Genomic DNA, 13,542 nt, shown 5'->3' with positions numbered 1-13,542 from the left:
GTTAAACTGGAAATGTGTGTGTGTGTGTGTGTGTGTGTGTGTGTGTGTGTATCTACTGTAAATTATGTTAATATGATGTGTTAAAGTGAAGTAGCTTTAAAATGAAACATCAACGTTGTGTTGTTGTACGTACAACAAATGCATTGTTGTTGTTTGTTTTGGAGAACAAATGGTATTTCTTGCCTTTTTTTGGCTTGGTTTTTAATTGACCGCTGAACATCGCCTATCTACAGCATAATGAATGGAACACTTTTTTCAGTGTGTAGCTCCAAAAAAAGAGAAAGATAAGATCAACATATAATTATTATACATTATATATAAAACAATATTGCTGAGGTACCTTTGCTACCTGTGAGACTTTCTCCCCCTGAGAACAAAACAAAAGGAAAAGGAGAAGATGGGGGGAGGAGGGAGAGAGAGAGGGAGGGGAGGAGGAAGAGAGAGAGAAAGGGGGAGAGAGGAAGAGAGAGAGAAAGAGAGAGAGAGAGAGAGAGAGAGAGGGGAGAAAAGAAGGACAAGAAAGAAACAGCAGTCAGTAGAATCATTGCAGCTTCACGGAGCACCAGAACTTGTTTGTTTGTGTGGTGTGTGTGTCTATGTATGTATGTATGTATGTATGTATGTATGTATGTATGTGTGTGTGTGTGTGTGTGAGGTTAGGCAAGACTCGTCTTTTTGGCTGGACAAAATGTCCGGTAATATTCCAGAATGGTGGACATACAGTAAATCTGCCTGACATATGTTTTAAATAGCCATAATTGCCTATACATTTTAACCGGACTTAATCAAGTATATACTGTATTTCCACAGTGCCGTTTATTAAGTGTTGTCAGCACCAGCATCAGGATCAGCTTCACACAAGCAGCGGAGAAGGCTATATGAAGACTCTATGCTTCACAATGCTACAATATTGCCAACAGACTCTAGCCTAATGCTTCACAATGCTACAATATTGCCAACAGACTCTAGCCTAATGCTTCACAATGCTACCAACAGACTCCAGCCTAATGCTTCACAATGCTATAATATTACAGACTCCAGCCTAATGCTTCACAATGCTACCAACAGACTCTAGCCTAATGCTTCACAATGCTACCAACAGACTCCAGCCTAATGCTTCACAATGCTATAATATTACAGACTCCAGCCTAATGCTTCACAATGCTATAATATTACAGACTCCAGCCTAATGCTTCACAATGCTATAATATTACAGACTCCAGCCTAATGCTTCACAATGCTATAATATTACAGACTCCAGCCTAATGCTTCACAATGCTATAATATTACAGACTCCAGCCTAATGCTTCACAATGCTATAATATTACAGACTCCAGCCTAATGCTTTACAATGCTACCAACAGACTCTAGCCTAATGCTTCACAATGCTATAATATTACAGACTCTAGCCTAATGGGGGCAGAAAGGCTAGGCAATCAAGGACATGGGTAGATAGATGGAGGAGAAATCAAAAATAATAAATAAAAAGTTCTATGGAGATGTGCAAAAGTTGGAGAAAGTCAGATGTGTGTGTGTGTGTGTGTGTGTGTTTACTTACCTCACTGGTGGAAGGGTGGGATTTCTCTCTATGGCGACTCCTCCTGATAACCTCTAGTAAGAGAGGGCTACTCCTGCTGCTGTCTCCATCATGCACACCCAGGTCTCGGCACACACTCTCACGCCCGTCTACAGACTGCAGAGAGACACTTAGTCTTGATGTGTGTGTGTGTGTGTGTGTGCGCGTGTGTCAGTCTCACGCCCGTCTACAGACTGCAGAGAGAGACAGTCTTGGTGTGTGTGTGTGTGTGTGTGTGCGTGTGTGTGTGTGTCTGTGTGTGTGTGTTTGTCAGTTTCACGCCCGTCTACAGACTGCAGAGACAGTTAGTCTTGGTGTGTGTGTGTGTGTGTGTGTGTATGTGTCAGTTTACAGACTGCAGACAGAGACAGTTAGTCTTGGTGTGTGTGTGTGCATCTGTGTTTGTGTGTCAGTCTACAGACTGCAGAGAGAGACAGTTAGTCTTGGTCTGTGTGCACGTATGCGTATGTGTGTGCGTGTGTGTGTATGCATGTGTATGCATGTGTTTGTGGGTGTGTGTTCGTATGCATGTGTGGGAGCTTATCTGTGTATGTGCCTCTCTGTGTGTATGTGTGTGTGTGTGTGTGTATGCATGTGTATGCATGTGTTTGTGGGTGTGTGTTCGTATGCATGTGTGGGAGCTTATCTGTGTATGTGCCTCTCTGTGTGTATGTGTGTGTGTGTGTGTGTATGCATGTGTATGCATGTGTTTGTGGGTGTGTGTTCGTATGCATGTGTGGGAGCTTATCTGTGTATGTGCCTCTGTGTGTATGTGTGTGTGTGTGTGTGTGTGTGTGTGTGTTGTTTCCATCATCATACAACAAATATAATCCACCCATCTGCACCCCACAGAGGGAGGAAGTTAACTGTGCGTTTACACATGTCAGCTGGTTTTGTTCCTCCTCTGACCACAAACTCATTACACACACACTATCAGAGAGAGGTGATATCTATCTGTGTGTGTCTTTTATCATTTTTAACAAACTCCTTCACATAATGAAAGTGGCAGACAGAAATTGCACACAACTACTAAAATAATAATGTCAATGAACGTATATACTGTATATAGATAGATAGATAGATAGATAGATAGATAGATAGATAGATAGATAGATAGAGAGAGAGAGAGAGAGAGAGAGAGAGAGAGAGAGAGAGAGAGAGAGAGAGAGCACGAGGAGATAATTTGTTGTAAATAAGACCCCCATGCAGTAAATAAATGTGCATTGAATGATGACATACCGAGTTGATCTCTGGTTGGAAGACAGCCTGGGTGAAGTCTAGGTTATACACCTGCATGAAGTCCAAGATGAGACTGGCTGCCAGACGACCTGAGGGGAGAACACACACACACACGGGCAAACACACATACCACATTAAGAGACAGTGACAAAACATAAAACGTATACAGGTGTGTGTGAATGGATATACACTCACACTCTCTTTTATGCGCGCGCACGAACGAACGCACACGTGCGCGCGCACACACACGCACGCACACGCACGCACACGCACGCACACACCATAAGTCCCACGCACACGTAATATGTGAGCATACAGCACCTCCAACCTCACCACACCCCCCACATCAAGGGACAGAGCTACCAAAACACAAACATATACAGGTGACTGTGGAACCGAGGACAAGTAGCTTATTGATCATGCATGGCATTCCAGAATATAGACTGTAACCAATAGGGGTGTCACGATTTCAAGTCGAAATCAATCGAAATTACATCAACTCTTTTGATCCATCAATGAGCAGTGGAGAAATAACTTCAAGAAATGATCTGTAATACGCAAACAAACAGCAGGCTACACTTTTTACATTTAAGCAGTTAGCTATGTAAACAAGCTATTTATGTAGCATATGTTTTAGCCTAACAGCTGCAAGAAATAGAGGCTTTGTGGGCAACTGTATGGCCGATGTGGTTCGTAAATTATTTCCATAAAAACTGTAGATTACTGCAGAGTGGTTGGAAAAGGGAATGTGAACAGTTGGACAAACTTCTTACCGAAGTTGAAGTTTTATTCAGAGCAAACATGTCAGGGTTTCAGCTGCCAAGCGAGAATAGCTAAATTAAGTGCCTTTGTCCTGGAGCAGAAGTGAGGTCACCAAAGCAGCGATGATTACAAAAGGTTTCAACAGCACCCCCGCTCTGATTTTCTCATGAATCGCACCCTACTCACTTTCTCTTTCTCACACATGCACGCACACCAACACAAACATAACATGCAATATGTGAAACTATAGCACTTACACCCTAACCACACACACCACATCAAGGGACAGTTACCACAACACATAACACATATACAGGTGTGAGTGGATATACACTCTCTCTCTCTGGGCCCCGAGTTCGGCGGAGATATAGGTAGCGGGACACTACGTCAAAGTGGGGACTCTGAGACCTCTCCAGTGAAGTGAAACTGAATAAACCAATCACATGCAACCAGTGTTAAATTCTCATCTATCTATCTATCTATCTATCTATCTTTTATTAATTAACTTTGTGCGTCTGACTTCCTCTGGCCACACACTCACTCACACACACACACACTCACCATCTTTAGTGCTGAGGCATTTCTTAAGACATTCATTTTCCAGAGGAGGCTTCTCCTGTGAGAGCACAAACAGCATTGAGTTAGTAATAATAAACATAACAGGGATAAACACAATAACAACAACATCAACATATTAGTAACATCATTATTATCAAAAACAATAAATCATATAGACTCCATTGATCAACTCACAAACCCTCCCCTATCCTATGTGTGTGTGTGTGTGTGTGTGGGGGGGGGGTACATGTGCGTGAGTTACCTGTTTTTCCTGCTCCTCTAAGGCCACAAACACTGCAGCCCTCAGCTCTGCCTGTATGGGACACATGATCACACCACTGTGTTTATGGGACACATGATCACATGATTGTGTTTAATTTCATTTGGCTCTGTGGTACCTCTCCTCGTTGGGCCAGAGGCTAATGCCTGAGGCATGTGAAAGAAGGACACACTAAACATCACAGTACACTAGCTACATTGTAGCGACCCTAAAGTACTGAGGTTACGATGGAGCATACTGACCAGTAGCACTCTAATACGCACACAGCACGGTTGGAGTTGGCACTAGTCTTAGAGCACATATACTGTAGCTTTAGAGCATACTGATAATAATCTACTACACAGAACTAGCTATGTACCCAGAGACGATGTTGCAGCCAACAACACAGAAAGGTGGTTTCTCTTTCATATTGTGTTGCCAACAAAAACTTGCTCATACAGGAGAAACAATGGATCAGGGCCCAGCTCAGAGGCAAGGCAAGTAGAAAGCATCTAAGAACAGTTTGGTCTTATGTCTAGATTTGAAACTGCCAACAGCGGCACTATCTTGATGTCACAGAGGAGCTGGTTCCAGAGCTGAGTGCACAGAAGCTAAGGCCTTTGGCCTCATCTGCCCCAAGCACAAGGTGTGAAGGAGGGCATGGAAGCCAGGACCATTTCCCCTTCTTGAATTTCCCCTGGGGATCAATAAAGTATCTATCTATCTATCTCTATCTAGGACATACGAGTACAAACAAGAAAGAGAGGAGGACGAAAAGGGAGGGAGAAAAGAGGAGACATAAAAGGCAGAGTGGGTAAAGTTAGCGGTGCATGTTTTGGGGTGTTTGCGAAAGTGGAAAAAAACATACAGTTGAATATGGCTATATGTCACTGCAAGTTAAAAGGCGCAGTGATGGGTTCACACATTAGATGCAGACCTTACAAATCGGCACTTGGAACTTACAGTAAAGTCAACTATATTACTAGTACTCCTCTTCAACGAGGCCAGGTTAACGTTGACTCTCCTGCTAGCATAATAAACTTTTACAGATGATGGCAGCACTAACTGCAGATCTCTAAATACCGTCAAGCCCAATGCACCAGTGACCGGCTTATTGTTTTCCAGTCAGGACATCCATGAAATAGGCTAGTATGATGCTTTCCCGCAACTTTTGCGGCGTTGGTGCCAAAGGTTACGTCGCTGCTATTGGTTGCAGGAAGAGGGCATACCTAACGTTTACGGAACTTGTGTTAGCATGTTCTTAAAGTTACCAAGCAAGCCACAAAAACAGCCACAACCTAGATCGACTTATTCAGCCGGTTACAACGTTACTTTCCAGATACCTGATACAGTGAGATCTCAAGGGTTTTCAAAAGAAGCGAAGTATCTAACGTTAAGGTTAATTACAACTTTGATGCTAAGAGTTAGCTTAGCACTTTCTACAGTCGGCTAATATTTTAGCGCAAACCAACAAATAAGGGATTCGCATGCAATTCATATGGCCGGAATAATAAGGCTGACCATAAACTGACAACATAAACTACGGTTACATACTCACGACTTAGCGTTGATAATAAGCTGTATGCTAGCAGGCTAACCTGAACTGCTGTAACGTTACAAGTCCAACAGAAACGTCAACATTATTATTAGCTCACTAGCATTAGTTAATGTTAGACATTCTCTGATGTTACCTTGATTTTGTTGAGAACGCCACTGTTTTCCAGATTCTGAATTAAAAGATCCCGTAACTCTGTATCCTCTTCGGTCGCAGACATGCTGAGCTTGTTATGAAAGTTCAAATAATACCTAACGTTCGTTCTTCAGTGAATATCTGTCTGTAGAGAAAAATTGACAGCCCCGTGATGCTACCGGAAAAATCTATGGCCGCACAGGCGCCGCCATGATTATCTGCACATGCGTATTTGTTTACTTTCTCTGTTTCCAGGCACCGACAGCTAAAAAACTCGAGAGTGATGTCACATCCGTGTTGAAAAACAAATAAGCGCGGGATGTTGCAGTTCTGTTTGGCACACAGCACTGACAAGTCGTTGTTAAGTTAAGTTGTATTATATAATATATATATTTATATATTTTTTTTATTCCATGTTTCTCATTTAGTACCCTTTATGGCTAATATTTACATGCATGTTACCCAAGCCTTCGTATTCAAAACAAAAACTTAAAACCAAACTGTGGGCTACAAAAAGGTGAAGCATTCCATTTTAAGTTTTTTATTTAGGTTTTTTTTTTAGGTTGGTTAGCTTTTTTATTAGTACACACAGACCATAAACAGTAAACATCAATAACAATAGAAAGAGCAAATGCATAGTAAGAGTGAATGTAGCTTTCAACCCTGAAAATGAGTCTACTCATTGTGATCTTCCTGCCTTGGGCAGCCATTTGGGTTTCTGCACATACGTCTGAAGCAGCAATACACATGTTGTGTAAGAAACAAGCAGACATAATGATCATGACCACAGTGTCAATGTGGCTGTTCTGTAGGTCACGTAGACACCTCCATTTGCACTTCATTCTTCCAAAGGCCTGCTCTACAATGACCCTCCCCCTCTGCTCTGACGGTCTTCCTCCGTGAGAGCCCCATTATCGCGTTTTCGGAGTTCTGATGAGTGAGAAGGCCTGGCCTCCAAGCAGACAGTGCTCCCTCATCATCTCCTGTCGTTGTGTGTAGAAGGTGGAGCTCCTCAGCATTCTGGCATCATGCACCCTACCTGGTGGTCCAGCAAAGATGTCGATGAAGCGGGCCCTCTCATCCACAATTCGGGGGCAGCCGTGGCCTACTGGTTAGTGCCTCAGACTTGTAACTGGAGGGTTGCCGATTCGAACCCCGACCAGTAGGCACGGCTGAAGTGCCCTTGAGCAAGGCACCTAACCCCTCAGTGCTCCCCGAGCGCCACTGTTGTTGCAGGCAGCTCCCTGCGCCGGGATTAGTGTGTGCTTCACCTCACTGTGTGTTCACTGTGTGCTGAGTGTGTTTCACTAATTCACGGATTGGGATAAATGCAGAGACCAAATTACCCTCACGGGATCAAAAGAGTATATATACTTATACCTTAAGGAGTAGCCTACAGAGTAGTATGCCTTGCGGTTACGGTTGCCAGCTGTTCCGTAAAATATGTAATTGTCCCGTATTTCAAAGGAAAAAGATGTGTTCCGTATTGAACTGATACGGAACGCATTTTGTTCCGTATTATTGACAATCAACTTGTGTAAATCCATGACAGATCACCGGAACGCCGCTCAGCCAATCAGAATTGAGCTGATCCTATTATAATGGTGGAAACATTTCCCTGTTTGTACATTAAAAAATGTGTGTATCTTATGTGTTATTATTGTGTGATTTGGGTTTTACAGTACTTTCCAGTCTGATGTAATGTGAGACTTTCTTCCTAATGACATTCTGATCATGTCTGGTGGAATGGCTCCTTCATAGGTCATGTCTGGCCTGTGAAGGGTCGGTGCTTTCCCTTCTGGTCTACTTCCCTTTTCCTTGGTCATTATGGTCCTTTACCTTTCCTGTAGCCTGGCGAGCCAGACCCACATTAAAATGTAGTCTGGGCACTCACCGTTCGCCGTGCTCAGTCCGAGGGGCGGGATAATCAGTTGCATTTCAAATTCCCTCTGCACGCAATAGGATATTTGTTTTCAAGTAGCAGGGAATTCAAGCCAAACCGTTGCAACTCTGCCATCAATCATTATGTTAAGCCCACCAAACGACTCTATACACGATTTCAATGCCTGATTAAGTTTCGATTTCTGGAGCTCACAAGCCAACGGACAGTTGCTAGACTAGCCCTGGCAGCAAATGTAATTTGCTGCCGCTAGAGGCGCGTCTAGATTTCTAGGCTACCTTTCCTGTTGATTCACACCTTTAACTCCTCTGCTTTAACATTTAGTCTGTTGTTAATGTTACATGCCGGCTCAAGCATGAAACATAGAGGGGAGGCCGCACGCAGATAATAAGTAAATAAAGTATATTTATTAAAGAATATTGTAGCGAAGATTAAGAAAGTCAGTATAATGAAGTGCCAGTTAGTGTCTAGGGGTATGTACAGCGAAACGGAAAACAAAAGCCAACGTCGGAGAAGAGAGCCCCCAGCATGGGGAGAGCAGGCTTCTTATCCCCACACCAATCAAGGGTGATCTCACACAACTGGGTACACCTGGGCCCTAGTCACCTGCCACAGAGAGAGGGAGAGACAGAGCACAGGCACAAAAGTGGGCGGGCCAAAAGAGACCCACCAGGGACGTAACATTAACTCCCCTACTTTAACATTTAGTCTGTCTCCTCATGTCTCATTCTTCGCCCCCTGTCTGACAGTTCAGCTTACAATAAATGTCACACATTTCCATACCTATTAATAAATGCAGTAGTCCTGAGACTTATAAAACTTATAGAAATATATAAATGTGTTATTGAAACAAGGAAAAAACACCACTGTCAATCAATGCGGTATATTATGTGTTCATTTTTAGTAAATAGTGACTCATTTTAGTAAATGGGCCCACAATTTTGTAAAATGTTGCACGATTTTCAGTTTTTGATATACGTCTTGCAATTGCAATACACACACACACACACCACATAGCTTATATCAACCCCCCCCCCCCCCCCGTAACTGAAGTGGATGCCAGTGTACTGAAGTCTATAGCCCCCCCCCCCCCCCCCCCCCCCCCGGTTCCTTATTTTCATAACAGAAAGTTGGCAACCCTACTTGCGGTTCGTGTAATCACCTCCTCTTGGTGATAAGCAGGATAACGGAGAGTTCTTTGCCTCTTGCCTTCGTCCATTAATTCTGTATAACATGACACCTCTGTGGCCGTTATCCCTTACATATTTCACAGTTTGATATCTGAATATTCTGATTTGATTAACGTTAGCGTTAGGCTACTACTCTGCTTTCTGCTCAAGATTTGGCATTGTTGTCATAGCAACATGAAGCGTCTCTAGCCAATTTCAGCGGCACAAGCTACAAAATAAGTAATTAGGTGGTATTTGACTCATAATAAGACTGTAGCGATATGCCTATAGGTAACAGTATGCGATCTGTACGACTTCTTCATTTGGTTACAACAAAGACAAAAGGGCTTAAAATAGTAGGAAACCACAATGTTTATGGGTCTATCCATTTGTATCAGAAATCCCCCGCCCGAGTTGGAAAGTGTAAATCTCCCAGCTATCTCGCAACATTTCACCGAGAGACACACCCTTTTGGACGTAATTTCAACAAAAATTCACCGAGTTTAAAGGAGCGATTTGTAGGATTGTTACCGAACGAAAGAGATTCTGCCCCGTAATTCTTTTTTTTCATGGGTTTTACAGGGTTTTACAGGTTATAGTAATGTTGTCAAATAAGCCATTACTTCAATTCATCGTGTTTCCTTACTCTCTGACAACAAATGGTGATTATTTTTGGAATGGTTACCATTTATTTTCCATTATTTCCTACATACTGGTCCTTTAATGCAGTGTTTCCCAAAGTCTGGGTCGCGACCCACGGGTGGGTCGCAGGAGATTTTATTTGGGACGCCAGCACAATTTATGTGTACTGATACCATTTGTCATTTGATACCAGAAAAGCTAACATTTTTCAATTAGGATGTAGTTTGTTAACTACCACACTCACGGTTGTGTCATAAAAGCTCATGAAACTAGCGCATGAAACTGGGGGACGAACGCATCGCAGAGGGGGTGCAAGAGCATGGATACCTCTCAAAATGAAACCGTTCTGTGGGGCGCCTGCCATGTACCTCGCAGTTGCAAACGACATGAATCCGCCTATTTGCACGAACATTAACAGATACCAGCTCCTCAACTTTACCTATTAAAATCTAGTGACCATGCTGTCAATAAAGCAGACATCCATAGACCGGACATAAGGCCATTCAATTTGCATGTAGATAGTTTCGATTGTAGATGCAATCTTTTAGCAACCTCCTCACATTCTTATTTCTGATTTAAAATTCACAACAAGTTAAAATTCGCTACAATTTTAATGGAAATTTTAAACACTATTCCTCTCGTTTTTCACCTCGCTAACTCCAAAGTAAAGGCGCATTCTTCCGGCTATTGCGCAAAAGCCTCTTGTTCTGATATAACGACTATACAATATAATATAATACAACAATATAATATAACGACTTGAGTTATTTGCTGTTTACGTCCACAGTGTTATGGACCCATTTGTCTGCAACGCAACATAGCCTAAATTTTTTTTTTAGAAATACAGGAACAGCTTACTATGCTGACGAATGACGACTGCGCAACATTCAATAATTTCCCCAATCTTTTCAGTAGTCATTTCCAACTTTTCACGCTGATGGTGCTCAAAATGCAACACAACCGTGTTCAAAGCAGGATCTATCTATCTAGATCCTAGGCTATAGCAATGTATGGTTGGGGAAGGCATAACGTTGGAGAATCTGTGGCCTAAAACAATATTGGTGGTTGCAGGGTAGATTTGAAGTGAAATGGGTCGCGATGGTCTGTAATTTTTCCCAGAAAAAAAGTTTGGGAAACACTGCTTTAATGTACGAGTTGAAAACAAAGATGGCTGCGCCCATAATTGCAGAAGTTGAGATATATTTTCTTTGTATTTGTACTTTGTTGGTCGATTTAATGTCGATCCAATTTTAAATGCTCTTACACACTTGATTACATTACTGCTTTAATCTGGTCACCAATTTATGCATTGCACAGTCTTGCTGTGCATGCAATACAATGTAAAGTTTTGTTTTCGAGCTGGTTTGCTAAAGAGGCTAATGTAGCTAACAATAGCAATAGCTACTGCCCCCCTCGTGACTCGAGAGAAACGCACAGCACTTGTTGAAATTAAAATTGTAAGTGTGATGAAGCTGGAATATGAATGCAAGTGTGAATCATCCCGTAGCTTGTTTAGATGAGCCACAAGCTTGTGTTCTAAGCAAGAGCCCAGCACTACTGAGACAGCTGCTGCCCTTAAGTTCAGTCCTGCCAGGCTCGTCGGCATTTGGGCAGTAGCCCCATGCACATTTGCATATTGGCAAGTCATTAGGGGGGGGGGGGGGCATCAAAGGAGATACAGCGAGGATGGGTAGAATTTTTTGTTGAAGTACATGTTAGGGCCTAAACCAACTGATAGATATCTAGGCCTGATTATCTGTATTTTGACAATCCTCTCAACCCCCCAAGGTATTTTTTTTTCTCTGAACAAGGTAGGCTAATGATGCAGGGCTCTCAAGTTTTGAGGACCCCCCCCCCCCCCCCGCCCCGCCGCCGCCGCCGCCGCCGCCAGGTCAACACACACTGGCATGGGAGTCGGGCGCTCTAACCACTGAGCTAAAAGCCCAGGCTTCCAACTCAGCGGCTAGAAGCGTTCTTAAGGTTAGGGGTGTGAGGATTTACACGTGCAACTAGCATCACCAGCTAGCATACAGCCCCAGGTCAGTTACCAGTTGATCCAATATTAGTTGTGCAGAAATATAGCCCGTCTTATACACACCAATTGAATTGAAATAGAACATTGTAAAGATTTGTATTTTTTGTAATTATTCCATATTTACTGTAGTCATATCAGAACCTGAAGTAGCCTACAATCCAAATGCAAGCATGAAACTTCAGAGTATTACCTTTCATTTGAGGCCAAGATTATGCTTATGTGGGGTTCATATGCAGTAAGCATTTGATTGCCAGTATGCATTTTGGATAACCCAAAGTCCTATGGGGAGTTTTTATAGGGTATTTTACCAAATGCATGAGCATACCTTGGCAAATAATGGTCTAAAGTACTCATGTTGTCATTCTATATTGATCTACTTTTGCACACAGCATGACAAGACCTAATGCTAGGACTCAAGTCATATCAAGTCAAGACCTAGAGGGCTGAAATGTGGTCAGTTCAAAGATGCTTGTTATCCGGTAGAAAAATAAAAGAATAATCTAGCCTTTGTAACTTTGTGACAGTACATCACACAGTTATTCTAATTGTTTTCCAACAGTGTCTCAGCTTTCCAAAAGAGAGCAGACGTTTGATTATTGGCTAGTATGTAGTATGTAGGAGCAATGCCCTCCTAAGTCAAAATGGGGCAAAAGTATAATTTATAATTGCTCAGATCTGCAAAAGAAATGATTTGACACATGGCACTGACAATTCAATAATGGGCCTTTTCACCACCTCTGAGCATCCTAACCTGGACCTTTCAGGGGGCTTTCCTCTCAGGGTGAATGAGATGATGCTTAATTGCTTTTTACCCGACATTTTTGAATACAGATGCAATGATTAATGCATCCACAGCTAGGATATAATTATATAATATGACGTGATTTAAAAAGTGACCTATAACAATAGGCTACACTTTAATTTGTTTAGTGCTAATAGAGAGAGATGTTTAGAATGTGACAATATGTCAGTCATCGTGTGAAGGAAAGTATGACTAGGCTACTTGTTCTGAGCAAGTGTTGTCAGTGAATGTGAAACTGTTGGCTAAGTTACAGACAGTCATGGACAACTGATGCTAATTATCTGGGAAACATTCTCTATAGCAGCAGTCACGTTGTCATTGTTTGTGTCAAACAAGTTGTGGATTTGTTGTAACATTAAAAGATGACTTACTCTGTGCTGAAACCATGAACTGATGCTCGAAGCTCCAAGGTGAACGAAACTTGGAAGAAGTAGGCCTAGATAACAGGCTCACATTCAATAATTCACGTTCAACAATTCCAGGATACGCGTTTTTTATTGGTTGTTGCGTTAAATCTTACCCATACAATACAGTTATCTTCTGATTGGCGATTGTGTAGCACCTCTCGTTATTTTTTATTTGCTGATAAGTGGCAGGCTCAACTCCAGGGGAGACGCGCTAGATTCCTGTCGGTTCCATAGTGAGAGCGGCGCGGCCAGAGACATTTTGGGCGCTGCCGCAGCATATTAAATATATAAATAGTTGTTATGCGTGAGAAATACAATGTGTGGCGGGAGAGCGTGACAAAAGACTGAAATGAGTGACTGTCACGCTCAATGCGTGACACCTGAGAGCTCTGTGATGTGATTATCAGCCATCATTGGATTTTGAGGCACCAGTGTAGGCTACTACTGACATAGGCTACTACGGACATTGACAGGTACTACTCCCGGGTACTTCAGGCCAGGGT

At 42.5% G+C, this 13,542-nt stretch overlaps 1 protein-coding gene across 6 annotated transcripts in view; it reads right to left on the bottom strand.

Moving 5' to 3' along the window:
* Nucleotides 1–13,542, bottom strand: part of cep43 (centrosomal protein 43) — a 56,238-nt gene that overhangs the window by 31,287 nt on the left and 11,409 nt on the right. Inside the window, exons 1-7 of one of the 6 annotated variants that reach the window (XM_042096489.1) lie at nucleotides 6,086–6,329; nucleotides 4,398–4,448; nucleotides 4,139–4,193; nucleotides 2,816–2,904; nucleotides 1,756–1,770; nucleotides 1,559–1,678; nucleotides 341–367 (exon numbers count right to left, since the gene is read on the bottom strand). In XM_042096489.1, coding sequence (XP_041952423.1) covers nucleotides 341–367; nucleotides 1,559–1,678; nucleotides 1,756–1,770; nucleotides 2,816–2,904; nucleotides 4,139–4,193; nucleotides 4,398–4,448; nucleotides 6,086–6,169 — 441 coding nt within the window. In that variant the 5' untranslated portion in view covers nucleotides 6,170–6,329. Of the gene's footprint in view, nucleotides 1–340; nucleotides 368–1,558; nucleotides 1,694–1,755; nucleotides 1,771–2,815; nucleotides 2,905–4,138; nucleotides 4,194–4,397; nucleotides 4,449–6,085; nucleotides 6,330–9,146; nucleotides 9,292–13,542 lie in introns of those variants that run through there. The other 5 variants (XM_042096491.1, XM_042096490.1, XM_042096488.1 and 2 more) reach the window with 5 other exon arrangements.

The sequence above is a fragment of the Alosa sapidissima genome, chromosome 6 (genome assembly GCF_018492685.1).
Source record: "Alosa sapidissima isolate fAloSap1 chromosome 6, fAloSap1.pri, whole genome shotgun sequence".
Taxonomy (NCBI): Eukaryota; Metazoa; Chordata; class Actinopteri; order Clupeiformes; family Clupeidae; genus Alosa; species Alosa sapidissima.
Note: the sequence above shows the minus strand (reverse complement) of the source record. Positions and strands in the feature narration are given on the sequence as shown.